At 48.0% G+C, this 27894-nt stretch overlaps 1 protein-coding gene across 1 annotated transcript; it reads right to left on the reverse strand.

Annotated features, from left to right (window-relative positions):
* Positions 1-7415: 7415 nt before the first annotated feature.
* SDC4 (syndecan 4) lies at positions 7416-26715 on the reverse strand. Its single transcript, XM_006275788.4, has 5 exons — positions 26605-26715; positions 12937-13087; positions 11990-12030; positions 11505-11694; positions 7416-10160 (listed from the first exon to the last, which is right to left on the reverse strand). Exons 1-5 carry the CDS (start codon positions 26680-26682, stop codon positions 10009-10011), a joined length of 612 nt encoding a protein of 203 aa, XP_006275850.2. The 5' UTR covers positions 26683-26715; the 3' UTR covers positions 7416-10008.
* Between the last annotated feature and the right edge of the window lie 1179 nt (positions 26716-27894).

The following is a 27894-nucleotide window of genomic DNA, read 5'->3' on the forward strand; positions in this document are numbered from 1 at the left end:
TGGTCTGGCCTGGCTTAGAATGACTGAATCCTCTGCTCTTTTCCACTCCATACTTGCAGACATTAAGATGCTTTTCTCCTAACTCTGGAGCCTGTCAAGTCTATTCATCACTCCACAGGTCTCCCTGTACCCATGACCTCTGAAGGGACCCAAACCCAGGCCCCAGCCTTCAGGATCCCAATCCTGGTGTTAGGACTGTGGCTCTGCTCTGTTCAGGTCAGCGATAGTGCAGCCCTAAAACTGCTCAGCAGCCCAGCAAAACGGAGAGAGGCAGCACATGATGCTTCAGGGAGACAAACCTCACGTGAAGCACTTCCTGGTGCAATATTACCATAGCAAGGACCCTTTCCCCAACTGCTGATCAGCTGCTGACCTCCCCAAGCCAGGGAAGCTTAGCACGTATATAGCAGCAGGTATCACAGCTGATGTAGTGCAGGTCCTTCTTCATTCAGAGCTCTTCACTGCAAAAGAAAGGACAAGAAATACTTCCTCCTGTAGCAGTGAGTTCTGCAGGGCATGGCTGGCATTTGTTTTAGAAGCACTGCTCCTAAATGCAAGTGAGTGGCAGCCAAGACCCCAACTAAGCTCTCATCCCCACAGGGAGCCCTTCCTACAAGGCTTTTTTTTGGTCTTCGGCCCTCAGGGTCCTTACCACCACAGGAGATGCTTTTGGATAGAGCCTCTATGCTTTTCCCTGACCTCTTGCTGTCCCTTAGGTTTGTCTGATCCCAGCTCCCAGTTGCCAGTTGTTCAAGGTTAGTCTCCAGTAGTTGGGATTTTCATCCACTTCATCAAGGGGGGTCCTTCTTCAGGTGAATACCCCAATCAGTGCCTGATACCCCATTCCACATCACTACATGTAATACCCCTCTCTCAGCATAGTCCAAGGCAATCCTTAAACCTTAACAGGCAGGCAGAGACGCTGAGGCACACGCAACACTAGAAGTATGACAAAGCAGTCTCACTTTCCCTTTGGGCACTGAGGGCTCCAGGCCATTCTCACTCCTGTTTAGGTCTCAGCCTTTCTTCCATTTGGTTCCTATCCTCTCAAAGTGCCAATTTTTCTCTGATTTTTTATTGTAACAAGGGGACCCTAAACAGCACATTGCTCAGCTTGGCTCTAGGGAGGCTTCAGTCAGAAGCATTTCCTGGCTTGGTAGATGCAGGATGCACCTATCAATACAACAGAGCATTCACTCTCTTGGCACCAAGCTCATGGTGACTCATGTCCAGGTCTTTATCAAGGAGGTTGGGCAGGGTGGTTCCAGGAGCAATGGGCTGGAAATGGGCAGAGGAAATGGATACCTGAACAACTAAAAAAATGTTTGCACCATCAGGATCAGCTACACCTGGGGCTGATAACAAACAATAGGGACAAAGGAAGTTAATTGAGAGCTGCCTCAGGGGTGGCCTTTCTGATTAATTCCCACAAAGCCCTGGGGCTCTTGTTAGTGAAACTATTGGAAATGCCCAGTCACCACCTTTTTTAAAAAATAAATATTATGTGTTCCAAGCCAAATCAGCCAAGTTAATTCTAAATCCGTGAGTCAGTCCAGAACCATAAGTGGCCCTACAACTGGGAAACATCCTCCACCCCCACCAGGGGCTTCAGATATTTCCAAAGTCTTTTGGCAGGTACCCTACATGCAGGCCCAAGCCCAGAGGCTTGGTGTTCGGATGCCCCCAAGTTTCGCCTGCCTTCAGCCATATAGCCGCAGAAGCAAGCTAGGGAGGAGCCTCCCATTTTCATAAAGTGGGCTTTGACCCCCAACACCTTGGCAGGTACTAAACCATGCCAGAAGAACAGTTATCCTCAGGACCTCTTCAGGAAAACTGCCTTCATGGACCCTAATACATGGTGTTTCCCCTGCCCAGTCAACATATGTCAGGGATAATGAAATCCAAAGGGACAGGAGCCAGTAAGGTGTCTGTGCCTGGTAGGGGACTGACACAGACTGCTTGCCCTCAGAAAGGATTGCAAAGCTGCATGGAGGCTTTTTACTTCTGGCAGGGAAAGGCCATGAAGCATTTTTCATTCTGCTCATATTTTGCCTGTGGTTGCAGAGACTGCTTTTGGTGTATGACTCCTTGACTTGAAAAGTGGCTTCCCTCAACCCTCCTCTGAGAGACCAGGTTTGAAGAGCCCCGACTCCTGCTCCATAGGCCTGATCTGCATACAGAGCTTGACTCAGCGCAGCTATGTCAGCTGGGTGCACTAAGCCCAGTACAGCTCCACTGGGTGCTGTCATCCAGGTACGAGATCACTAACAACGGTGCAACTACACCCTCTGCAGGGGGTTGTTCTGCAACCGGCACTGGCACATGTACAGACAGGAAAAAAACAAATAGCTTAAAATAATCTGATTGGGAACTCTTCTATAACATGTCAGTGGATGCTGCACTCATTAGTAAGCCAGTTCTTTAAAAGCCAATTCAGTACAACCAGGGAATGCCAAGCTGGAGATTCAGGGCGGGGAGGAGGGAAATGGACAAGGGCACACAGTATTTTTTTAAAAACCCCAACCAACTTTCACAGAGTAAAAGCTGCCGCACAGTTCTAGCCACTCCACAGCAGATTATTAGCAGCCCAGAAATGGATGGCTACCAAGCAGTTTCAGAGAGCCCTGAACTCAATGGTAGGGAGTCATTTTCATGCGATTGCATGGTTTGCCTAGCACCAGGCCAGCACCAGTTATTCAAATTCAGGCTGGAAGTCACCTTTCAGGTGGTCCTCAAGGACATAGAGCTGGACCAGGGCCTACTGTAGCAAAGCCAAGCTGGCTGGTTGTTTCATAGATTCATAGATGTTAGGGTTGGAAGGGACCTCAATAGATCATCGAGTCCGACCCCCTGCATAAGCAGGAAAGAGTGCTGGGTCTAGATGACCCCAGCTAGATGGATATCCAACCTCCTCTTGAAGACCCCCAGGGTAGGGGAGAGCACCACCTCCCTTGGGAGCCCGTTCCAGACCTTGGCCACTCAAACTGTGAAGAAGTTCTTCCTAATGTCCAATCTAAATCTGCTCTCTGCTAGCTTGTGACCATTATTTCTTGTAACCCCCAGGGGCGCCTTGGTGAATAAAACCTCACCAATTCCCTTCTGTGCCCCCGTGATGAACTTATAGGCAGCCACAAGGTCGCCTCTCAGCCTTCTCTTGCAGAGGCTGAAAAGCTCCAGGTTCTCTAGTCTCTCCTCATAGGGCTTGGTCTGCAAGCCCTTAACCATATGAGTGGCCCTTCTCTGGACCCTCTCCAGGTTATCCGCATCCTTCTTGAAGTGCGGTGCCCAGAATTGCACGCAGTACTCTAACTGCAGTCTGACCAGCGCCCGATAGAGGGGAAGTATCACCTCCTTGGACCTATTCGTCATGCATCTGCTGATGCACGATAAAGTGCCATTGGCTTTTCTGATGGCTTCGTCACACTGCCGACTCATGTTCATCTTGGAGTCCACTAGGACTCCAAGATCCCTTTCCACTTCCGTGCCACCCAGCAGGTCATTCCCTAGACTGTAGGTGTGCTGGACATTTTTCCTCCCTAGGTGCAGCACTTTGCATTTCTCCTTGTTGAACTGCATCCTGTTGTTTTCTGCCCACTTGTCCAACCTGTCCAGGTCTGCCTGCAGCTGTTCCCTGCCCTCCGGCGTGTCCACCTCTCCCCATAGCTTTGTGTCATCTGCAAACTTGGACAGAGTACATTTCACTCCCACGTCCAAGTCGCTGATGAAGACATTAAAGAGTATCGGTCCAAGGACCGAGCCCTGCGGGACCCCACTGCCCACACCCTTCCAGGTCGAAGCCGACCCATCCACCACGACTCTCTGGGTGCGGCCCTCTAGCCAATTCGCCACCCACCGGACTGTGTACTCATCCAAGTCACAGCCTCTTAACTTGTTCACCAGTATGGGGTGGGATACCATATCGAAGGCCTTCCTGAAGTCTAAGTATACGACATCCACCCCTCCTCCTGTGTCCAGGCGTTTCGTAACCTGGTCATAAAAAGAGACTAGGTTGGTCAGGCATGATCTGCCTGCTATGAACCCGTGCTGGTTTCCCCTCAGCTTAATTTGTCCTGCCGGGCTCTCACAAATGTGAGCCTTGATAATTTTTTCAAAGACTTTGCCAAGGATGGAGGTGAGACTGACTGGCCTATAGTTGCCCGGGTCCTCCTTCCTCCCCTTCTTGAAAATGGGACCACATTGGCCCTTTTCCAGTCCTCCGGGACCTGGCCCATGCGCCACGAGCGTTCGAATATTCCCGCCAGTGGCCCTGCAATGATGTCGGCCAGCGCCTTCAGCACCCTCGGATGGAGCTTATCCAGGCCTGCTGACTTAAACTTATGTTTGCTTATGGATGAGCTGCAAGCCCAGACATTTCATTTCCTTGCTACCAGTCTACTGGGAGCTGTTGGGTGCTGAACACCTGGAAATCTGACATTTTCCAAGGCCCATGCAAAAGTGGCATTGATATAATTCTCCTTATGGCAGTAGAGCTGGGTACTATTCCACACATGGAGCCTGACCTACTACAAACGTTCTTATTCTTCAGGTCGGTCTTTCAAGCTTCTCTATAAACACAAGGTCTAGAAAAGTAATTAAATTCAAACAGAGATTCTTACCTCATCACTCGACTCCAGCAGCTGGGGCATAAGCTGTTAGTGATGGTGAGTGTGCATTTCCTAGTACTGTAATGGTGAGTATGCATTTCCTAGTTAGTGATGGTGAGTGTGCAATTCTCTTAGCTGCCAGTGCCTACCCCCTCCAAACAGCTTGGAGTGCAGGGACCCTGTAGGTAGTGCACAGATACCAGTTGTTTAACCACACCAATCCTACACAGTGTGGTGCTATGCAGACACTTGTTGCTTTGGGGGGGTTTTAACACTAGTTCAAGGCATAGGAAGCCTGGCCTGGCATTTGGTCACTAGCCCAGAACATGGGAGACAGCTTCAAGTCACTGCTCTGCCAGCAATGGATGACCCTGCCTAAAGTCACTTAGCCTTGTGCCTCAGTCTCCCACCTGTGACAAGGAGAAGAGCACTGCCCTGACTCTCAGTGCCATCTTGATGATCAGTAGAGAGACCTTTTTCCTGGTGGTGGTAGGTTCCAGAGAGACCTGACCAGGGGAGTGGCTGTCTACAGGCACCTGACCAGACTGCAAGGGACCCTGACAGCTCACTTTGACCAGTTCAAATCCAGCTTCAGGTATGCACTGTGGAAAGTCAAGGAACCTGCTCATAAACAGGCACTCAAACCCCACAGTTGGGGACTGTATTAAAATGGGATTAAGTGAAATGTACTGGTATTACAGGAAGACAGGAAAGAAATGGTAGACCACATATGGTGGAGAGGGTTTTGGCATAGACCTTTTCAGGGGCAGGCCCTCTGAGGACAGTAGGTGCAGGCATGGGTATGGAGATGGGTGCACAGATACATGGTACAAACTGTGAAATGACTTTTTAATGGTTTAAATGTCAAAGTGTACTTTGATCTACCAAGTGAATCACAAGGGCTGCTTGGTGGAGTGTTGGCAGTAAAGTTACATATTTATTTATACAGAAATAATTATTTTGAAAAAAAAAAAGTTTCTCTTGGGGGGAATTCATATAGTCCCCATTATTAGGGTTTAAGGGGGTGCACAGACTGAACTCACACACCAACAGCATCCCTGTTGTGTGGGGCAACTGTGGCTGTTTCAGTGGAGTACTTTCCACTTACAGCTCTGCCCAGCCAGAGAGAGACCCATTCATTTGCCTTGTGACTCAGCTGAGTGTCCTCAGGGAAGCAGAGCTGCAAACAGACACCCCGAGTTCAATTAAACCTCCATTCACATTAGCTCAGAGCTCAGCAAGAGGCAGCAACGCACATCTGAGGCTGCGATTCCAGCTGCCAGGACATTGGAACATTCCTCTGAACTGCGTCCTGTTCGGAGGAGGTGACAGCCCCTTTACGCAAGTCAGAGCTGCCTGGGGCCATGTGACTTTGCCTGGCTGCAGCCTGAGAGGGGTCGGGCTTATTCGCTTGAGTGAAATAGGACTTCTGGTGGGTTTATTTTTTTAGTTTTCCTGCTGGCACAAATCAGCTAAAGTGACAAAGTAGCATCTTAGTCTGGGGGGGAAGGTACTGGGAATATAAAGCCTTGCAGGACTACAGTACCAACAGTCCTTTTTCTATAGCTTTTTCTGCAGCCTTCCCATGCTGTGCAGTTCTAGAAGGCGGTAAGTGCCAGAACTAAAAGGGGGCTGTTGCAGCTCTTGGCCCTAAAGCTCTACCCTCAGGGAAGAAGAAAGAGCAGCCACCCACTTCTTGCCATACAGCCAAGTGGGACAACCCACCTAGATGGCAACAAACATTTGCACCATAACAGTCTTCCACCTGGAGCTTTAGGAAGTTCAGACAATCCCAGCAGCATAGGAGAGAAAACCCAGGCAGCAGACAAAGTATCCCTCATGACAGCAGCAAGAGGCACATGGACCCCTGGGTCTGTGTCATTCTCCTCTGCAAACAGCATGGCCTATGGGGCTAGAAAAGTCAGACAGGTGATGCATTGTGGGGCAGTCAATATCAGCCTTACATGAAAACAGTGAGCTTCATGAAATCAGGGGCAAGGGATGGGAAGGAAAGGTCCACACACTTTGAGTGTGTGACTAGACTAGGAGGCTTAAGGCATCATCTTGTGACTAGGGCCCTGGGCAGGTGTGTTGCCTTCAAAAGTAAGGCAGGGCAAAAAGAGAGGGGGAAAAAAAAGAATTAGTGTTTCACAAGCACTTTGCTCTAGTGACCATGGTACTTGTGAAAAAAAGTGCTGGGCCTTCAACATAATGGACAGGCCCTTTCATTGCCCTCCTTTGCCAGGAGGCCGTAGCAGTGCAGAGTGTCAGCACCATCCATCCCACCCAAGCAGTCCAGGGGATGGAGATGCAGTGGCTCTAGGAAGCCATCAGCCCTGGTATAGATGCAGAGTTGCTCCAGCTAAACAAGGTGTGGTTCTGAACCTCCAACTACCTGGCCCAACTGCTTCTGCAGACCTGCTCCCTCCAGCAGGTTGTTGCAAGGCTGACATCAGCCAGCTTCCTACCCAGCTCTGAGCTGTGTGCGTGTGCAAGTGGGGTGTTTGTCTAGATTTACCAAGATTAAGGAGCATGGACTCACTGTCTGCACAAGCACATGAACATCCAGCCCCATCCGTCACTGTGCTGCTCAGCTGCCATTTGTTAGGGAAGTGCTCCAAGTACCCTAACCCAACTCTTGTAAATAAAGTAGCACTGAATGGGAACTATGAGGTACAGGCCACAGATCCAGTGCAAGGACTAAATGGCTTCTTTATCTTCATGAGAACCCAAGCATGTTGTTTTACTGGGATGAACCAATCTCACTTTCCCTTGGTTCTGTCCCCAACAGAGAACCATGCCCATAAACCATTTTAGAAAGTACCAGTTTTATTTCGATCAAAAATTGATAACAGTGAAAGATAAACCCAAGAGCAGTTACAAGTTAACCTAACATCCAAAGCAGCAGACAGTTACAAATAGGTTGCTTCCTAAGAGCTGAATGCCCAGAAATAGTCTTAAAGGGTTGTTTTGTTTTGTTTTTTACCATTAGTTTCCCAGTACCCATTCCAGAGCCAGACCCTGGACAGGTGTGTTTGAACTTTATAAGCAGCCTTTTAAGAGTCTTGTCCTTGAAGGTATCCTTAGGCTACAGGCTCAAACCCTGCCAGAATTCTCCTGCTCCCCATTAGATATGCACACAGGACTGGTAGTGTTTCCCCACCAGGCTAAAAATCAGGTGGGTGCCAACTTGAGTCTGTACTGATAGAAGACTAGTGCAAGAGAAAGTTCAGGTCAGAAAGAGACCAGACAAAAAACCCCAATCTTTTAGTACAGATTCAAGATTTGAAGAGTCAATGTGGTTTTTAATATCCGGTCTTACCCAAGACAATATCCTATGCTATGCTTTGAGTTACCAAAATACATAAGAAGCCCGTGTCCTTGGCTCTACCTTTCCACATAGTCAATAAAACCCATTCAGTAAGATCATATAGGAAGCGGTTAGCTATAGATCTAGTCCGAGTAGAACTAAGACCTCCTGGGAAGGCTGCTTATAGGACACACACATCCTATCCTCTACATGAGAAATTTGAAAGACAGGAGCCATTTACATGGTCCTTAAGAGCAACATCAAGGAAGCTCTGCATTCCCATACTGTCACGTTGGCAGATTATATGTATGGAGGACACTCCACAAAGCCATCCTCCTCAGGAGATCAGTTCAGAGCCTATAAAATCACAGCCAATGAACTAAACAGCAGGTTTTCCAAGAAATGGTTACTTCCTTTATACTAGCAGCTTCCAGCTTGTTTCTCTGACTCCTTAAAAGGAAAAGACTGACTTCAAAACTGAGGGCAAGTGATCTCAACTCTACTTGTCAACCATAAGGGTTGTAAGCCAGCATTTTACCTGCTAGTCTTGTTTCCAACAACTCATAGTAGTTAAACTGATGTCCACTATGTTATGGGCATTCATGAAGCACTAAGTAACCCAGGGAGGTCCTGTGACCATTAGCTTGACTCCAGCTGTAACTAATAAGCAAGAGTAAGATATTACTGCAATTCAGAACAAAAACATTGCAGAGCAATAGATGCTAGACCAACCCCCTCTCCTTACACACAGTAAGGTTGCAGAAGATCCAGAAAAATTAACTCTAGCCATTTTACTCTTAAAATTGTACATTTCACTGAAAAAATATAATATATAGCTCTATAGGACTGATTATAATATATTACAGGCTAAAAAAGCTCATTTCCCCCTATAAAACTTTAAATCATGTTAGAGAACCCGATTTTGCATACAGATTTATTCTAGCAGAAGTTATTGCCTTCAGTTCTTAATTAAAATTCACAGAATAAAGCTTAAATAGTTTTCACAGAGATTCATTATATTAGTGTTTTATATAAAAAAAAAGGAAACAAAATTACCAAACCAAAAAACAAGAGCAGCCATGAGAAACTATAAATAATCCTATAAAAAAGTCAAAAATCAAAAAAATTATTGATAAAACACATAAATATATCTTTAAAGTCTCCTACAGTAGCTGCTATAGGAACAAAAGAAACCTGTAACATACCATAGCCAATGCTGCTTCAATTTTGGAATATGGATTGTATAAAAACCCACGCACAGTATATGTCTAGAGAAAATGCCCAGCCAAAAAAAAAAAGAGGGGGGGGGGGGGAGAATGGAAAAAAAATAATCTTAGGAAGTTAAGAAAGCAAGGGGTTTATGTAAGCACACTTTCTACAAACTTATATAAACATTAAACTATTTTTCCTAGCAGTTTTATTACAAAAAAAAAAATCCTACGTTAAAAAAAAAAAAAACTTGGAGGAAGAGGGGATTGTCTCAGAGCTATGCAAAAAGACTTTCCTGATTCTTATGGATTAACAGCCCTGCCCAGGACAAAGGAAAAGGAAGCTTCCCCCTAGAACCCATATAGTCATTTCTCCCATGGATCCTTTATGGCATACAGGAACCCTGAGCCCAGAGGGCACAGAAGCCCCCTGATAAGGCAACATTATACTGTAGGGTAAAATTCATAAACAGGCATGTACCAAATGCCTGACATGAGTAGCCTGCTGCAGGACAAATCCTATTCCAGAAGGGTTTTGGAAAATCCTGCCTTCTACAAAAGGTGAATAGGAATACTGCACACCAGGTAGAGAGACAGTTTGCTTCCACACACAGCTTGATAATTCATACACCCATCACCCAAAAAAAGGGGAAAAAAAGTTTGGCTTTTTTGTACTTTTTTCTTAATATGACAGTGTTTTTCAAGACTTGCTGCATCTCGTTGGGCCCTTGTTAGTCAAGCAGGATGGGAAGGGGCACATAGAAAATTAAAGAAATCTCTGAAATTGCATCCAGAAAATCCATTTGTTCAATGCTTCTCATCTGAAGGCCAAATGCTTCAATATAGTCCATTTCTGTCCCCAGATGGGTAGGAGGTGCTGGTGAGCTTAAGCATAAAATTCGTTTGTAGGGGCTTTCTTGTAGATTGGTTTCTTGCCCAGGTCATAGCTGCCCTCATCCTTTTTCTTCATGCGATAGACTAAAAGGAGGATTAAGAAGATGGCGAACAGCAGCCCTACTGCCCCACCTGCAATAAGAGCTGTAAAACAGAGCAGAGTGAGTCCTTAAATTCTCAGACCTGCCTCACTAGACAAAAAACAAAACAAAAACAAAACCATACACAATTAATGAATTATTCCAGAACTGCTTCCAATGGAGCTGGTGTTTGAGGTGCCCACCAGAAGCATCTTGTTACTACTGCCATTCAGGCCTGGTAGCCTTTATTGTTCAGAGGCAACAAGACATTTTCCATCCCAGACAGAAGGCAGGGCAAGGTGGCACCTTCTAGACCAAGTAATTCAGAAATGCAGAAGACAAGTGTCTTCGCAGATGCTATGAATGGCCCTTCCATCACATTCAGGAATACTCAGAAGCTGGCTTAACATTAGCATCTCTTGCAACTAAAGCAAGTTTCTTTAAACACCCAATGCCTTCAACTAGGGCAGAGACCAGTTGGTTCAGTTCTAGAGAACAGGATGGGAGAACTTTGATTCAATGGCACAAAAAGCTTTTTCTGGTGGTCATCTCACACTTCCAAATGAGGATCACATGCTCTAGGGAGATCACCACTTCTCTCTCTCTCTCTCTCTCTGTGTCAAATGCAATTTTTACGCTGACCCCCGCCACTGCAGCCAGGCATTGAGAAGAGCTGAAGAGCTGTGTGGCACATTGATGAAGACAACCCAAAAAGCTTGCATGACCCTGGCCATGTACAGAAGTTTCCAGTCCCCTAGAGCTGCCAGGCCAACATCTTTCATCCCAACTAAGCCTGCTTCGAGAGTGACAGTTTTGCAGATGTGGTAATGGCGAGGGGTAGGCAGCAGCTTTGTTTTGTTGTAAAAAGAGCCAGTTAGCCTGCTGCTGTGAATCTAGGTACTAAAATCCATCAGAGAAGGAGTCTGCCCTATGCTGGCAAGGTGCCCATACAGAAGAAGCAAGTCATTGTGTTGTAAAGGGAGAACTACTGCAGTTCATTTATAAGGCTATCAAGTGACTGAAGCATATTGTGCCACTGATTTATGGCTAAATGATCCTCTTAGATAATCACAGGCTGGGCACGAAGGAGAGCTGGAGCAGGCACAGCACTTCCACAGTTCCCCTTTATGAGACTGGAGGAGAGACTTGAACAATAGCCATCGAGCCTTTACCAAGCCATGTCCCACCCCCTATCCCTCAGGCCACCACACTTTCTAGGCAGGAGTTTCTACAGTGTTCACAGAACTGGAGGACTGGAAGGCATATAATGGTAGCCTTGTGCCCCATTGGCTCTGCACTAAAGTAGTCTTGTTCCCTTCTCGGAAGGGCCAAACACACAATAGCATGGGTGGAGACACTCCCATGTTACAGCATGACGCTAGCTGGGGAGCAGGGGAGGGGCAGTTACCTGCAAGGACTTCTGTTCTTTCAAAGATGCTGCTACTGCCGGTGCTGGCCATGGAGATCTTGTTGGACAGGTTCTCCTCCTGAAGAGGCACAACTCCCCCAGGAATGATCTCATTGTCTTCCATCCCGTTTTTGTTCATGTCCTTTGTTCTTTCCCCACTGTCTTCAGGGATGTGGTTATCACTGGAGCTCTGAATAAAGCAGGCAAGACACACCCTGTAGTAAGCACCTACTGAAAAGGTGTAATACAGGAGAGAAAAGCAGGGGCCAGATACCATTTTGTGGCACCCAGTGAATTCAGTGGTGTATATTGGAAATGCTTCCCTCATGTATGCTAGTGGACTGCATCCTCTGCAAGCCAGGTGCTAGCAAGGATGGCAATGGGAACAGGGGGTCAGAAGCCTGCAGTGACAGACAGGCCTTATGAAGGGAGACTACTGAACTAGATTTTTAGGAAGGGAGGAAGAGTTTAAAAACAATACCCACCACAAGACTGACTGTGCTGGTTGAAGTCAGGACAAAGCCATCTGAAAAGAAAAAGCACAGCATTTAACCTTCTCTTAGTCTCTACGTCTCCCAATATCCAGCATCCTGCCTGGCAGTGGTACAATCACGGCTGTGCCTTGGTTGCAGCTGTCTCATCTCAGAATGCTTTTACCAGTTGGAAGCTCTGATTGCAAAGCCACATGAGGCAATCTCATATAACTAACTTGGTCTGGGGAGAAGTCCTCAGCAATGGCAAGTGACTTTTGCTGCAGGTTAGCAGGAGTTGCTCCAGAAGCTAGTACACTGTGGCCTGCTAGGCTGGCTTAAAGAGGGCAGAGCTCCCAAACACCCATCCCTAAAGGATAAATTGCATAGACACCAGCCACCAGACCTGCCTGAACATGCAACAGGCTAATTTCAGAGCCTGTTCTCCTTTTGAGAATGTAGTGTGCATGTGAGGAGGACAACGTGCCAGCTGTTGGAACCTGTTTGTGCTACGAGAGTTGAATCGGGTCACCCATTTTAGAAGGCACACCTAGAAGATTCAAGTTCGGGGCTGTAAAAGGACAAAATGTAACGGAGATTAAATTTCAGAGCCCCTTGCTGTTAGATAAAGAAAGGGGATCCAAAGAATGGTACATTGCTCTCTCACCAATACTATCACATCACGCATTGGAAAGATGATGCATTTGAATGCCCTAGTAGAGGCAAGACAGTACTATTCTAAAAACATGGTTTGGTGCCCTTCCACTGTTCCCCTTAGCGCACTTAGGTACCAAAGAAACACCATGTGCAAGGCACCTGGCCAAGCTTACTTAGAGCTGAATGACTTGCCAAGCTGGGGTCCACTAGGGCCAAAGAACAAATGCATGGAAGACCAAAGCATGAAGAGATATTAGTCAATGGAAGTTCTCCCCTTTAAGGTTCACGCTCCTTTGCCTACATACCTTCATCACCAGACCCTGATGAATCATAGTCATCATCATCATCAATGGTGCTTTCAGAACTGCTGCGACCAACATCTTCATCATCTGGCAACGCGCCTGAGGAGTAATCTTCTTCTAGCAGCTGTGGATCCATGGTCATGGTTTCCCTTACCTGAGAAGAAAGACGCAACATTAAAGTCCTTTGGCAGAGGCCAGAAAGTTACATTAAAAAATCAGTTCTCAGGCCGAGAGCAGCATCTGTAGCCAGGCCAGCTGAGCCAACAGAGCGTAACCTAACCTTTGGGTGAGGAAAGATGACAGTCTTTCTTGGCTTGGAGTGAGCTAAAATCCCCATGTCTAAGGAGGAAGAGCACCAGCCTGAGTGGGGATTTCCTGAAGGGCTTCAGCAAGTTCATGGAGTGACAGGTTTTGCAATAACATCTTAAGCAAAAGTCTGTGACAGGATGCTTTAATGTGTGTGGGGGGAGGGGAGCAACTGCAGCTTACAGTACATTGGAGAACCTTTCCCAAACCTACGTCAGGTGCTGAATCAGGTGCCCCTGCCCCCCCAACTAAACTGGAACCTCCAGATCCAGATAGTTTATCATCATTCACTTCACTTAATTCAGATACTTTATCGTACAAGGGTTAAAAAGTGGACAGAAAGTCTCCAGACTGAAAAGCAAAATTGTCAGACAGATAGGCAGGATCAAAGCACCACATATAGAAAAGCAGCTTGCTTGCGAAGGGTCCCCTCCAGAACACATCAGATTCTCAAAGCAAACAGCTCAAGAGGTAGCTACTAAAAGAGACCTAGAGACCCAAGGGGTCTGGCCTGCCAGGCTAGAGACTAGTGCATTAACACAGCAGCAGCACAGATTGGCTCTCTGTAGTCAGTTGGGGTTGGCTCTCATAATGCCTGCAGACTAGCTAATCTCAAACCCTGCAGGCCTTTGAAGAATCAGCAACCTAAACCTTCTGCAGTCCCCAAGAGTATGTAACAACCGACTCCTCCAATGCAGTTTTCAGCAGTTATGACAACCGAGGGGCTGGGCCAGGCTATGATTCCCTGGCTCCGACATCACGGCACGTCGGCACATCCAAGCACAAAGAACATAACCCTGGCTGTGGCACTCCAGCTGCACCAGCTACTCACAGTTCCACAGCTAGCAAGTCATTTGCTCCTCAGGGGATTTAACCTTTTCCCTAGGGCTTGGAGCACTATGCAACCACAGGCCATCTCACTAGCCTTTGCTGTACTGGCTGGCGCAGATATTCCATTCTCCAGAAGGGCCCCATCGTCACATTAGGTACCTGAAGTTCATGCTAAACTGGCATGGCACCACCACTAAGCTCTACAGTCTGGAAGCAAGATGTTTCTCCTAGTAGTTGCAGCACACTCTGGGGGGCTTTCAGGCAGGCAGCTTTAGCTCCCTTGAGAACAAAGAGGAACTGGGAAACATGCAACTGAGCAGCTTGAAGAGCTAGCAGTACACTCTTGTGCTGATAGAACGTTTCCAACTGTGCCCTCAAAAGACAACTAGGAAGAGATGCAGCTTGTACCATCCCCTATTGTGGAAAATGATTAATTCCAGTTCACCACAAGGCCAGTACTTGGCAGCCCCAACACAAGAGGATGGGGCACCTTTCATCATCCCCTGGAACAAAGCATTCAGGTCATGCTATGCATCGAGGAGGTCATCACTACACAACGGATATTAGCAGGTGGCACATATGTGACTCAGCACTGCTACTCACTGCTGAATCACAGGACTGTCTGTCCAGCTAACAAGGGAGGAGGAAGGCAGAGACCTGGCTCAGTGAGTAACTGCAGCAACTGGGTGGCAGGCTTTATCAGGTCAGATTAGGGGTGAGCAAGACCATAGCCTGTCTCTCGCGACTGGCAGGTACTCTGGACTATGCCAGGGCCCATTATCAGAAGAGTCCATCTACTAGAACAGTGTTTACTGAAACAGTGAGCGAGAAATTCAAGGAAGTTCCTGACTCACAAAGCACACTCAAGTGTCTCACTTGATAGAATGAGTGAAAAGTGACTAGTTCCCCAGCCCTTCAGAGAAACGTCCTGGTAAACCCAAAAAGCTGTTATGCTTGTGTCTGGAAGAGAGACCGGGGGGAGGCACTGGGCATCTCACTTAACACTCACACAAACAACTAATTCCATGTTTCTAGCCAAGTCTGTCCAGCAGTAAAGGGCCCAGCTCTTCCTGGGAGCCAGAGGCAAGCCGTACCTTGCAGAGCAGCACCCAGGAAGTTTGAGGGTGAGTCTAGACCAGCGACACTTGTCACTGGCAGGGCACAGAATCCCTGAGGCAGTGCAGGTGCCAGGGAAGCATCGTATCATGCAAAGAGCTGCCTGTTTACAGCAGCATTCAAGAGACGCCGCACTCGTGAATCCAAGGGCCAGGCTCAGGCATGCAGGGACCTCCCCGCCCTCCCCCAGGGGCATGCAACCAACAGGCTGCATCTCTAACCCCTTTTCAACAGGACTTGGCTGCTGCCAAGGCCTGTGACCACATTCAACTTAACACCTTCAGTGGTCACCAGCTGGAGCACAGCATCTGAACTCCTGCAGCCCATGCTGCCACCTGTTATTACAGTGCTGGAGCAGGGCCAGGGCCAAGTCTGGCGACTCATGATGGCAGAATCGGACGAAGCGGCTGCATGGCCCCACCTCACTCAGGCAGCCAAGGCCAAGCCCTGCTATTAATACACTCCAGCTCCTAGAAGCTTTGGACTGCAGAAACCCAGTTCCACCCTTAAGCAGATTTCACCCACAGTAAATGCCAAGGGAGATTAGCAACCCTGAAAGGGAGGGAGGGGAATGGAAGAGCAGGAGCTTTTCCTGCCTAGCAGTCACTAAGAGGTTTAATTCTTAGCCACCAGTTTGCCTGTGTGCCGGAGCGTATGCACTCTGTGCCATTCGCGCCAAGCGCTGCGTCCAGAGAGAGAGTCTGCCCAAGGGACAGCCAGTGCCCAGCCCCTGCGATGATCAGTGCTCCAGAGGTGCCAAGATACACAGAAGGCAGCTCTGACTGCACAACTGTTATTGTAGAAGAAGGAGACTAATGCCCACGGAGCCAACAGGGCTGCAGGCCTTTGTCCCCCCAGTGGAGGGGTTGGATTTCACAGTGCCCTTGGCTCTCTCTCACATTCCCGCAGCTGACTCACCCGCTAGTGCTCTGTTTAGTTTGCACAGAGCAGCGAGCCAGGTTCCTGTCCGACATGTGACTTTCCATAGCCACTGTCTCGTTCTGGGAAGCGAGAGCGAGAGGGCTCTTAACCAAGAGTGTTTGCCTCCTTCACATCACCCCAGCCAACACACCCTTTTGCAAAAGTGACCAAGTAACATTCTCTAGAGCAAAAGCACAATTTTCCAGACACAAGCTGCATGCAATCAGCTTTCACAGCAGCCATTGTCTGAGCAGACACACCAATGTTTGAATTCAACCAATGTTTCTTTGAAGGCTGTCAGAAAGCAAGCTGGGGCGGGTGGTGGGGGGTTCACACCCATGGTCTCGGGCATCCGAGCTGTGCACAGTTTGTCTGGCTGGCCGAAAACCTTCCAATAGAGGCCTCTAAAGCTCACTTCTGCCTTTCAGCCTCCCAGCACTGTGTACACACACCAAGGAGTAAACATCACTAAAAGGTGAAAGTCAATGTTTCACAGACAAAAGAACATGGAGCTTTGCCAGGTGGGAAAGCTAGTAACGCCAGGTTAACTGTTTATATACCCTGCAAAGCCAGGAATTGATCTTGGCCATAAGTTTACTAGTAGTAATTATTCAGGTCATGGCGCTTTCAGCACTTAACACTAGAAGGTGGAGACTGGACTGGTCTCATGCCCTCCCCTCCCCTGCCCCCAACCCCCAAATTTGGTGGAACTACAGCTTTTCTGTGAGTCAGTAAAGAAAAATCCTGCAGGAATGGTGAGAGGTATTAGGACCCCCCAGGTTCATTATGGAGATTTACAGTCATCATTCAGAATAAGCAGACCAAGGGGCCCTCTACACCTTTCTAAACTGTGCCACACTAGAATAGTTATGGACTAGCCTGCCTGTGAGAAGTTTCTTCTTAACCCTTACCTGTGGGGTTGGCTCACGCTCTAGAGGCCTTCAGCAGCACATGTACTTGTGGATTTAGGAACAAGCAACTGTTACAAGCTGTGGCTAACAGAGGCATCGCGACACAGCTAACTTAACTTTGCCTTCTGCCAAGTGCCGATTCTTGGCTTTGTTACAGAGCCTAACCAGGGACATTTGGAAAGGAGCTGTGTGCATCATTTATCTCAGACGATATCAGGACATGCCTCCATCCTCCTCCTCTCAGCTGTACGTTTATAGTGTCACATGCAGCAGATGCTGGCTAATGACAAAGTCACATGCCAGGAGTCACATTATAATGCACATCTAGACCTCAGGTTGAAGGCTGGAGAGGATTTATGCACTGTGAGCTCTAGCCAATGCTCCAAAAACCTGCATTCACAAAATGGCTACATAAAAAGCCATCATAACTGGCATCAGCTGCCCCCCCCTTTTATTTTTTGCTGTAGCAGCCAAGATGCCAACTACTACGAAGACTTAACTCTGCCAACACAACATGCGATTTAGCCAGAGTGGGGGCACACATGCACTCTCCTTCCATTAATGCTGCCTGGAGATTCTAGTCAGTGGGGCCGTCATGCTGGCTCAAGCATGGAGTTCAGTTAAAGACTGCATTTCTACCCCCAGGCCAGAGAGTCAAGCAGCCTGGGGCTCTAATACCAGAAGATCCCAGAGACCAAGCTATTGCTTAAATTTTTTGGTCACAGCTTGAACAAATCCCATTGCAGGACATGGCTGCAGTTCCAGTAAAGCAGGCTGAAGTTCAACAAGCCAAGCATAAAAAAAGCCACTGGCAATCTGTTCCAAGGGAAACACTATGGCCAGCTGTTGTTGGTCATCTGCCTCCTCCTCCTAGTGAGAAAGAGACATTGGTTCTAGAGATAAGTGAGGCCAGGGCCCAAGAAGGAATTTCTAGTCCTTTGTTCCAATTTGCTTGCATGGCCTCAGACACCATCCTTTAAAATTCACAAGTACTCAGGACCTTCCAGAGATCCAGGATAAGATTACAGGGATTCAGCAGGACATGATCATTAGCTCCCCTAAAGCCCCTCGTTTTGGAGGTTTATTGGAAAGCAAGTACCTTGGAAGCAAGAACTACATCTCCGGAAACTCTAGCAACACGGGCAGAACCAAGTCAGTCAGCTAAACAAGACTGGACTCTGGCTTTGAGAAAGCTCTCCTAACCTCTTGCCACATTGCTGCATAAGGCTGTCTTTCCAGGATAAGTAGCATCATAAATGCAAATATCTGGTGTCCAATGGAAGCACCCAGAGTGAGGAAAGAGGGTGCCTTCCCACCCTCACAAGAAGTCCCTCTTAAAATACTTGCCCAAACTCATTAATACACAGCAAGGAAGAGGGAAGACTTCTTTTCCAGAAAGAAGAAAAAGGCACCTGGCTTGAAACAAATATTGTGCCTCATTCCACCAGCATAACTACATTACAGGAAAGCCACTTGAACTGACTTTTTGCCATCTGCTCAATATGCAGAAGGCAGACTGTTTCCTTTCCTTGAAAGATCTGTCCTACATTATCCACAGGATAGCAGCTCTCTTGGCACAAGCAGGGAGACTATCATGGTTTCCTGCCCTTGCCTGCATTTTAGATAACTTAAGCTAGGGTGGACTGTCCAGCCCAAGCGCTTGCTAGAGCAAGAAGAGCTACTGTACATTTTCTCCAATACAATACAGTTTAACTAATAAAAAGCCAGGAGCACCAATATTATTAACAGAGCCCACTAAGCAAGGATTATTTGCTTCCCCCCCTCCCCAAATCAGATAACTGCTTGGGTGAGGTGCCAGACTGCCAAGATAGACCCAGCACTTCTCAAGTTACTTGGTCCTGGAGCCTGTGCAGAGGAAGCCAAGAGCCCACTTCTGCAAGCAGTTCCTGTTGAGGTGCCTAGGTAGGAGGAGGAAAAACCAAGTCCTAGAAAGGAGCTGCTCTGCATTTTCCAATTGTCCAAAGACAAGTCTCACCTTCTGCACCCACACATTCTCTTCTTTCCAGCACATTTTAGGTCATAGGTGGTTTACAGAGGAAATCAGATTCTATTAGGGCAGAGAGAAGGGGAAGTCCTTCCTCCTGTACATTCCTGGCATTAACTGTAAAGCTGACAGCTATAAATTCTCCCCTAGGAGTGAAGTCATAATCCCCATGGTTTATAAACCATTGCTATGGACAGCCAGCAAGATGGCCTTGCTGTAGGCAGGACTTAAGGAGGAGTTGGTGGCCAAGTCTGGGTTACAGCACCCAGCTTGACACAGGGGAGGGGAAAAAGGAGAAAGGTCATGCTTTCAGTCCATCAGCATTTCAACAGCCTACACTTTATACTCAGTCCCCTTCCGTGTCTTTAAGGCACTGCAGTAGAGGCAAAGAGGAGGAGAAAGACAGTTGTCTTTAAACACAAACGCTGATAATTAACAAACCACAAAGCCATAAAAAGGTTGTATAACTCTCATTACAGACCAGCACATGCAGGGATCTGTTTACAACAAGACGGGCTATATCAAGTCCTTGACTGCCCCCGATCTGCAGGAAACTGGAAGGCCTTGTGTAGCACTGGGGAGAAGAGAAGGGGTCCCCCAAATTGGAGTGGACCCCACACTGATCACTTGGACAATATACCCTGAAGTGAGAGAAGATCCTGGCTGTGAATAGGCACAGCATGAAAGGGAGTAGCTAGCACTTCATTGCTGCCGCATTATTTTTCATCAGACCCACTACAACCTTTGTAAACTAGATAATCCTCACTGAAGGCTCTCCTGAGCAAGTCTAGGGGGTCCACAGTGCTTTTACTTCCTTGGTGAAGATACATGGGTATCCAAGAAGAAGCCAATATTTTATCAGTGGTTTCCTTATGCCAACCCTGCACTTTGAAGCCAGAGTACTTTATCCCCTTTACAGAGTTCAGGCTGCTCTACTCTCCACAAGGAGTGAGAGACTGCAATTTTTCCAAGGACACAACTCAGTCCCATGGGTTATTCTGCCAGGCTGCAAACATTTCAGAGCCGGACTCCTTGCACTTTAATACTCCTTCATACCAGAGCGTTATCAATAATTAGGACATCAGAGATCAGACTTCAAAAGAGAATTAGGCACAGCAGAAGTTCAGTGCCTTTGCAAGCTAGTTCAACACCACTAATCTAGGCATGTTTGCACAGTTGAGATCCAATATAGCACCTAGCAAATATTTCCATTCCCCACAATCCATTTTAATCAAATCAAGCGCCTAGAGATTTAGGCTTAGCCCACACTTGAGTTTTGCCAGCACAGCTGTGCTAGTTAGCAGTGGAAGGTTCTTCATAGCTATACCAGTAAAAGCCATAGGTGTAGAGACGGGTATCAGGGTAAGACCACAACTGCTGGAAGTTTGGTTGGTAAGGCAGTGTAAGCACTTACACAGGTATAACTGCCTCTCTACAAGGAGGGTTTTTCCAACTTAGCTGCATTACATAAGCCATCACTTCAACACTTCTGGTTTAAGACCACTCCAGCAGAGACTTCCTTGGCCAGAAAGCTAACACACCAGGTTCCAGGTGCGTTACCTTTAACAGACAAGTTATGCAACTACAGTAGCTCAAGAGATGCTTTCAGTGCCCCAAATTCTAGAGCTCAGTTTCTCTACCTCTTAGTAGAAAGAGATATTATGGCTCTAGGCCCCTTCCTGAACAGAACAGGGGAGGCTTTCTGAATGCAAGACAGCAATCCAAGGGATTGGAGTAGTTGGTCTGTTCACCCCTGCTATGGGCCCAAGAGCACCACAGCTTCTGCAAGGCAACAAGGCAGTTGGTAGATGAAGTTTGCTGTTTTAGACTGAAGAGTGCTTCAACTGAACCCTTCGTCTTGAGGCCTTTCACCGAGAAGAGGCAGGCATATGTGGTAGCAGACTAGACACATTCACACTGACGACCCACCCCACTGTAAAATCGTAGTCACCCTAGTCTCATCACAAGGTAAAAGTAGAATAAGTCACCACACAGGGTGGGGCAGAGGGTGGATAGTATTGACTTCAGCTTGTTTGGCTCACAGCTCTTTGTCTCCAGGATTTTACAACCAGTAACAGACTTAAATTATCCCACCATTTGGCAGTCAAACCCAAAGTGATGATGGCCAGAAAGAGGGAAAAAGCCAGAGTGGCAAAGCCTGATCTGCACAACAAAGAGCAACTCACAAAGACACTCTCATGGACCCAGAGGGACAGACTTCCATCTTCAGCTTCCTCTGTGCAAAAATGAAGTTTATTTCCTACCTATGGAGACTTTTTACCATCTTTAAGTTTTCCCTGAGCCTAATAAAGGGTATGTGAGCCCAAAAGCTTACAGAAAAAAGGTTTTTTTGCAATTTCTTAGTTGGTCTAATAAAAGGTATCATCTCTGAACCAAGACTTGTAGCGTTCTGCATTTATTTTCTTAGTGGAAAATATGCATTAATTTTCTACCTTACAATGACCGTTGTGTACTAGTGCTATGGCTTAGAGCCAAGCTCATCTCATTCCCAAAAATAAGAAGTTCCAGGTATAATTTAGTTTCTTTGCTTTAAGTGTTAAGTGTTATTATAATTTGTATAGCTACAGCACATTCAGTGCATTTTAAGTACCTGCACCCTAGAACCTAACCAAAACAGACATGAAACTAAGTACACTGGGGTATTTCCAGGAAAAATAACTTGAAACTTAGCATGCTCTCAAGAAGATGCAAGTATTTCCTGTGTATTTCCCCCTCCTACACTGACATCAGCTTCCAGGTTTGAGGTTAAACTATTTATTCCAGAAGTAGTAGAATGAGTTTTGAAAAGGAGTTTAATGGTTTAACCCTACTCACTCATTTTAAACTAACCATGGTCCTTTTTCTCCCCTGTAGCAGTTACTTCATTATATTCAATACAGCAGCTATTGAGTTACTGGAGCACCTTGTCTATATTAGTCAGTTTTCCTTCCATTTAGCTCTACTATTCAGTGGTGGTAATTATGAGGTTCCAGCAGCCAATCGTGTTTTAGTGATAAAAATATCTAGACCTAGCCCACACCAGATTAGGAAGTTAAGATTAAACTAGTGACGCTCTGCGTCAGCATATACAGGTTGCTGAAGAATGGAAGATATTTTTCCCCCCCTCCTAATGCTACAGTTCAGGAGGAGTTTGGCTCTCTCGGAAATTGCTTTTTTTCCGAGAGTCAAACCCCTCCAGAACTGTGGCATCAGGGAAAGTCTGACTCACAGCTGGTCAGACAGCAGCACAGTATTACTCAATAACTGACAAATCCTAGGAAGGCACCAAAAAAAACCCACCCCCAAAAAAACCCCACTAAATTTCCAAAGCTCCGGGCAGAGTACACTCAATGATGCGTCACCACTAGTAACGATTCTTGAAGGAGAACTAAACAGAAGTCACTGTTTATTCCAGGAGCAACTCATCCATAGGAAGAAAAAGCAGGGTCAAATACTGGGTGAAAGCACTTCTACTGAAAATGGGGGTCTGAAGTAATCCAATAAGGAATCAGCACCATTCAAGTAAAATCCTCTATAGCCCAGCAACTTACTACATCTCAGTGCAGAAGTATTTAACAGGCTGCTCCCATCTCATTCAGTAGCACAATCTCACTTCATCACAACAGCTCCGTTCTATGGCAAATCATTTCAGGCCTTAATCTATTAAGAGCCTGCATTCCTCCAGGTCTCAAAACAGGGACAAGTTCCATGCTGGCTGTGCGCTAACAGCATCACTGGGACTTACTTACACATTTTGTGTTTGTCTTCAACTCCTAGTTCAAGACACCCCGTCCCCCCCATAGTTAGAATGGCCCAGTTCCCTATTGGGGATGCTGTTACACCATACTATAAACATGGAAGACTAAGAAACTAGTCAGATTCCAGCAATAGAAGGGGAGGAACTGATGCAATTCAAGCAACACAAAACCCCACAGTTCAGGCCAGCCACCAGGAGCAAGTTAAAGCAAACAGTCAGAAATGAAGAAATATTATGGAAAGAGGTTTTCAGCTGTGGTGTCCACAATATGCCCCAAATCCCGCAGCCACTTACAACATAGCACTTAATTCTAGTCATAGGCAGCTTCCGGCAATGCAAAGTTCCCTTGTTCTATGAACACTAGACACTCAGCTCCACACTACTCTCCAGAGGAAGCTTCTTCCTTGACTACCATATTTAGTGAGCACAGCCTCCATCAGATGTCCAGTACAGCCACAAAGGCTTTACAGTCAGCCAAGTGGTTTCAAGCAGCCAATGCATTCAGCCGCAATAAGGATTTTTAGTGAGGCTGGGACAGGCTGTGGGAATTCTGCTGAAGTCTGCACTGTGCCAGCAGCCAGACTCTCTCCCCTCCCTATTGTCGGGGGGGGGGGGGGGGGGGGGGGCAAGTTTGCAGCACTCTGCCTTGCAGTCGGCAAACAAGACAGCAGCAGATCAAAACTAAAGCCATTCAAACACCAGGCAGGATCATCTAGAGAAGACAAAACCATGTTAGTGTTTGGAGTGAATCCAATTCATGCCTGTTGAGGGCCTTCAGTCGCCACATGGCCCAGCAGAGCTGTTAAAGCAAGGGGGGGGGGGGGGAAAAAAAAACACACAAAAGGGATCCTAGCCATGAACATCATTTCCAGAGCTGTTGGACTGAAGGTGGATCTCAGAAGTCAAGCAATTTAGTCATCTTTGCCAAAGCTACTACAGGTTACCCAGACATTGCCCAAGGGTTTGTACACCAGAAAATAGCAGGAAGGGGTAAAGCAGGAAAACAACCTACATATATGTGAGAGTCAGTTTGGAACCTTTATCTCAACATCAAGAGCCTCTGAAAAGGGAGATCAGCCCTGAGCTTCCTCCACCTATGCAGAGCCCAAGAGCTCCAGGTCACAGAACAGGGAGGCTCAGAAAGTTACTAATCTAGTAATCAGTAATCAATCATGTAAGCTTTGTTCCCAAACTTCTGTGAGATTATTTAGCAAGTCACTCAGTAACCAGCAACTGTCAGCAGCTCAACCAGGTCAACACTTGCATCCCAGGACATTTTGTTTTCTGAGCTTCAAGGATAAGTCCTGGAAAAGAATTGTGGACAGGGGAGGGGGATCCTTGTTCCTAATGTTCAAACTCCAGAAGGGACTACACTGAACTACTAGATGCATTGAAGCAGTTGACAGACCGTTTTCTCCCATGTTGCCTGGGTGCTTTTTAAGTGGCAGCCAATGGTTTTGCAGAGAGAGCTCCAGGAAGCATCTACTTGTTAGAGCTCCGTAACCCACATTTGTCTTTGCAACGCAGCTCACTGCTCTACTCTGGACAGGTACTGCTCATCCAGGAAACAGGCTAGCCCACAAGTGAAGCAGATAAGAAGAGACAGAGTTATTACATGCAGATAAGAAAACCTTGATTTGATTGGGAGGGACAGAGGAGAAACCAGGCAAAAAGCAGAAAGAACAGGCCTTGGGGATCAACAGTAGGACAAGCCAAACCGGTTTTAACATTAATAATGCTGTACTACCTTCCAAACAGTGCCATCATCAAAACAGCGACATGGCGAATCACAGGCCCCGCAAATTCTGGGAAGTGTTAACGCTCTTTTAAAGCGGTACTAACAAAGCAGGCAGGTGGTGCCGGAGAAAAAACAGAGCCTGGCTGCTTCACTAGGCCTCTCCTCTGCTTGCTCACCCTTTCCCTTCAGGCATAGCTCCATTAACCAAAGGCATCTAGGTGTCCCAAGTGCAAATGTGCAGCTAATACAACCCAGATGCCCTTCCGGGCCCTGAAGGACGAACAGCACAGCACCTCAGAGATTTTAGTACCATTTTCTATGGATCCTGTGTTCCAAACCAGAGGACTGCTCCCACATCTAGAAGTTATTACACCATGTTATTAAGGGGGCAGGCCAGCCGCTTGGGCAGAAATTACAGATTTAGTGTCGTCAGAAAACAGTTTTCCCAGCCCTAATACGTGCAAGGCTACCCCAGTGAAAGAAACCCTGCACAAATGGAAAGCCACATGGAGAGAAAAAGTAAAATAAATAAATAAATAAAACAGAACGGATCCTGCTCCAAAGTCTCTCTGGCTTGTGTATTGTACAGGCTCTGTGGGAATATTTAGGCAGATTCAGAAGCCTGGAGGCCCTGCCCTTACATAAAACACAGGAAATCAAACCCATGCCCTCCTGGTCAAAACCAACAACATGGCCGTACCCTTCCCAAGTCCCCTTGCACATGGTGTACAATAATGCTATGCCAACACCACTGAAGGGAAGCAGCATCCACATGTCCAGGTGACCTGTAACCATCACATCACCCCTCTGTGCTCTGCTCTCCCTCCTCCCACCACACACCAACCCAACCCCTCTCATTCACACCTATCTGCCCTCTTATTTCAGCTGTAGTCACACTTCAGACAATGTCATGTCTTGAGAGAGTTTTCACCACCTTGCTGTAAGGAGTTCCAGCTACAACCGCACAGAAACATTTCGTCTTTGCAAGGATCTGAAGACTGTAGCTCCTTCTGCTCCCCAGGCCCGCGGAGCTGCAGGGTTGATTTTAGACCAAACATGGTCACAAAGCACTCCAGAGTCCTAGTGACCCAGGCTGTTTTTGTCTTCATCTGGGCCAGCGCTAGCCTGCGTGGCTTTAACTGTGGGGAAAGCCCAACAGCAATGACAAGGATTTGTGTAGCCTAGGACTCTGTTCAAGCTGGCTGGTCAGAACAGAAGGCCGCTGCCAACTGGTGAAGCAATAGAAATGTCAGCTACTGCGGTGAGGGTTTACTTGCCAAGCCACCAGCATGTTGGATGGGACAACAAGGGTGGAGCCACAGACTGATCAACACACAGATCACTGCTGGGGTCAAAAATCAAGGGTGATGCGAGGAGGAGGGTGACAAAGCCTCCAATCCTAACAATCCCCCTCGGCAGCCGGAGGGGTCATACCCAAGGCCCCAGCGCAGCGGACACCTAGAAAAGCATCCAACAGAGGTAAAGGCTTGGAGCCCCAGCAGACGCCGAGCCCACGGCTGGTAAGAGCAGAGCCTGCGGAGAAGGCAGGTCCCAATCAGGAGGCCAGCACCAGGCGAGAGACGATGGGAAGTTTGTGAGCTCTGGGAAAGAGGAAACAGAGGGGCGGCAGGGGGGACACGGCTGCCTCAGGCAGGCAAGGGCTGGGGAGGAGAGGAGATAATGAGCCATGGGGAGAGAAAGCAGGCGTGGAAAGAGGCCAAGCAACCTGTTGGAGCGGGAGCTGGGGGGCAGGCGGAGGACTGCAGAGCCGAGCCAAGGAAGGAAGAGGCAGCAGGCAGCGAGCGAGGCCAGCCTTGGCGTGGGGGCAGGAGCCGCTGGCTGACACCAGCCAGGCACCCCCCAGCCCCGCGCTCCTCCTCGGGCCCTGCCCCAGCGAGTCACTCGGAGACAGGCTCGCGGCGAACCGCTGGCCAAGGAGCTTCAGGCACCTCGCGACGCCGCCAGGGCGGGGGCCGAGCCGTGGGGCAGGACAGGCCTGTGGGGCGGCCGCGGGGGAGGCAGCAGCCGAGGGGCCGGCGGGCGAGGAGCCGACAGCCCCAGCGGCCCGGCCCGGCCGGGCACTCACCGACTCGGCGGAGGCGGCAGCGGCCGCCAGGAGCAGCACCATCGCGGCGCAGAGCGCACAGGACCGACAGCAAGACATGGTGCAGGCGCGGAGTGAGCGGCCCCCGCCGCCCGGCTACTTATAGCGCCGCGGGCCGGCCCGCCCCGGAGGGGGAGGAGCGCCGCGGGCGGGGCGGGGGTTCCCCGGGGACCGGGCAGCCCAGCCCAGCCCCGACGGGCCGGGCCGGGGTCCGCAGCCGCCTTGGCCCAAGGCAGGGGGCGGCCGCTCGGAGTCCGGCCCGCCTCGCCCCCTGCGGGCCGGGGCTGCAAGGGGCTCTCAGCGCTTTAATTCAGACAAAACTGGGGAGGCCACAGATGTTTCTCGGAGTTCACAGCATCAGGCAATCCCGACTGAAAACTAATTTCTCAGATATCTCTCGGCCCTGAACAGCTAGGACGGCTGCTATATTAGGCACTTGAAGCCCTGTGTTTAGACACTATAGTGACCGTGTACAGTACCTCTGATAAGGATGGAAATAATCCTGGATGTCCCAAGTCAATGGTTATTTTACTATTTTCCGGGAAGCCACGCGCTGCGGCACTTTACATTAGTATCTGTTCTTGATTACTGCAATAGAGTAACACAGGTGTAAGAGGCCTTTTCAGCCTGAACGCCCATTACTACGTTTTTCCAGTCCCAAGTTGCAGAGTCATCGGGAAGTCAGGCTGAAAGGGACCTCCGCAGGTCATTTAGTCCAGCCCCTCGCCTGAGGCAGGGTCATCCCTATCCAAACCATTTCATACAATCCAATAATCTAAACCCTACGTCAGACTACCGGCAACCTGCCACAACGCAGACCTGACAGCCTAACCTGCCACGGGTAGAGCAGGGGAATCACGGCAGCCGATGTCCTGCTTGTGACATGTTGTCAGTGTACGCTCAAGAGATCCTGGGTTGAGGGCCATGCCCCTGCTAGAGGAAGGCAAAAACTGCCACAGTCCATACCAATCTGGCCATGGGGTAAAATTGCTTCCTGATCCCAAATATGACCTGACATCTAAGTCAACCACGTTTTCAAACTCAATTTTTGGGGAAAATACCTTTTCTCTTGAATATAAATTGATAGCTACCAATAAAGACTTTGACCTCCTGATTCCACAGGAGAATTTTAGCAGCAAAGACCCAAAGGGTTAAATGGACACTACAAATCCTAAAATAAAAACTACACCAAAATATAATTCTGAATGGATCATTTTATTGCATTGCAAAAATAGGGCAAACACAAAAGTCAAGAAAGTTAGGGACTCAATT

This window comes from Alligator mississippiensis, chromosome 9 (genome assembly GCF_030867095.1).
Source record: "Alligator mississippiensis isolate rAllMis1 chromosome 9, rAllMis1, whole genome shotgun sequence".
Classification (NCBI taxonomy): domain Eukaryota; kingdom Metazoa; phylum Chordata; order Crocodylia; family Alligatoridae; genus Alligator; species Alligator mississippiensis.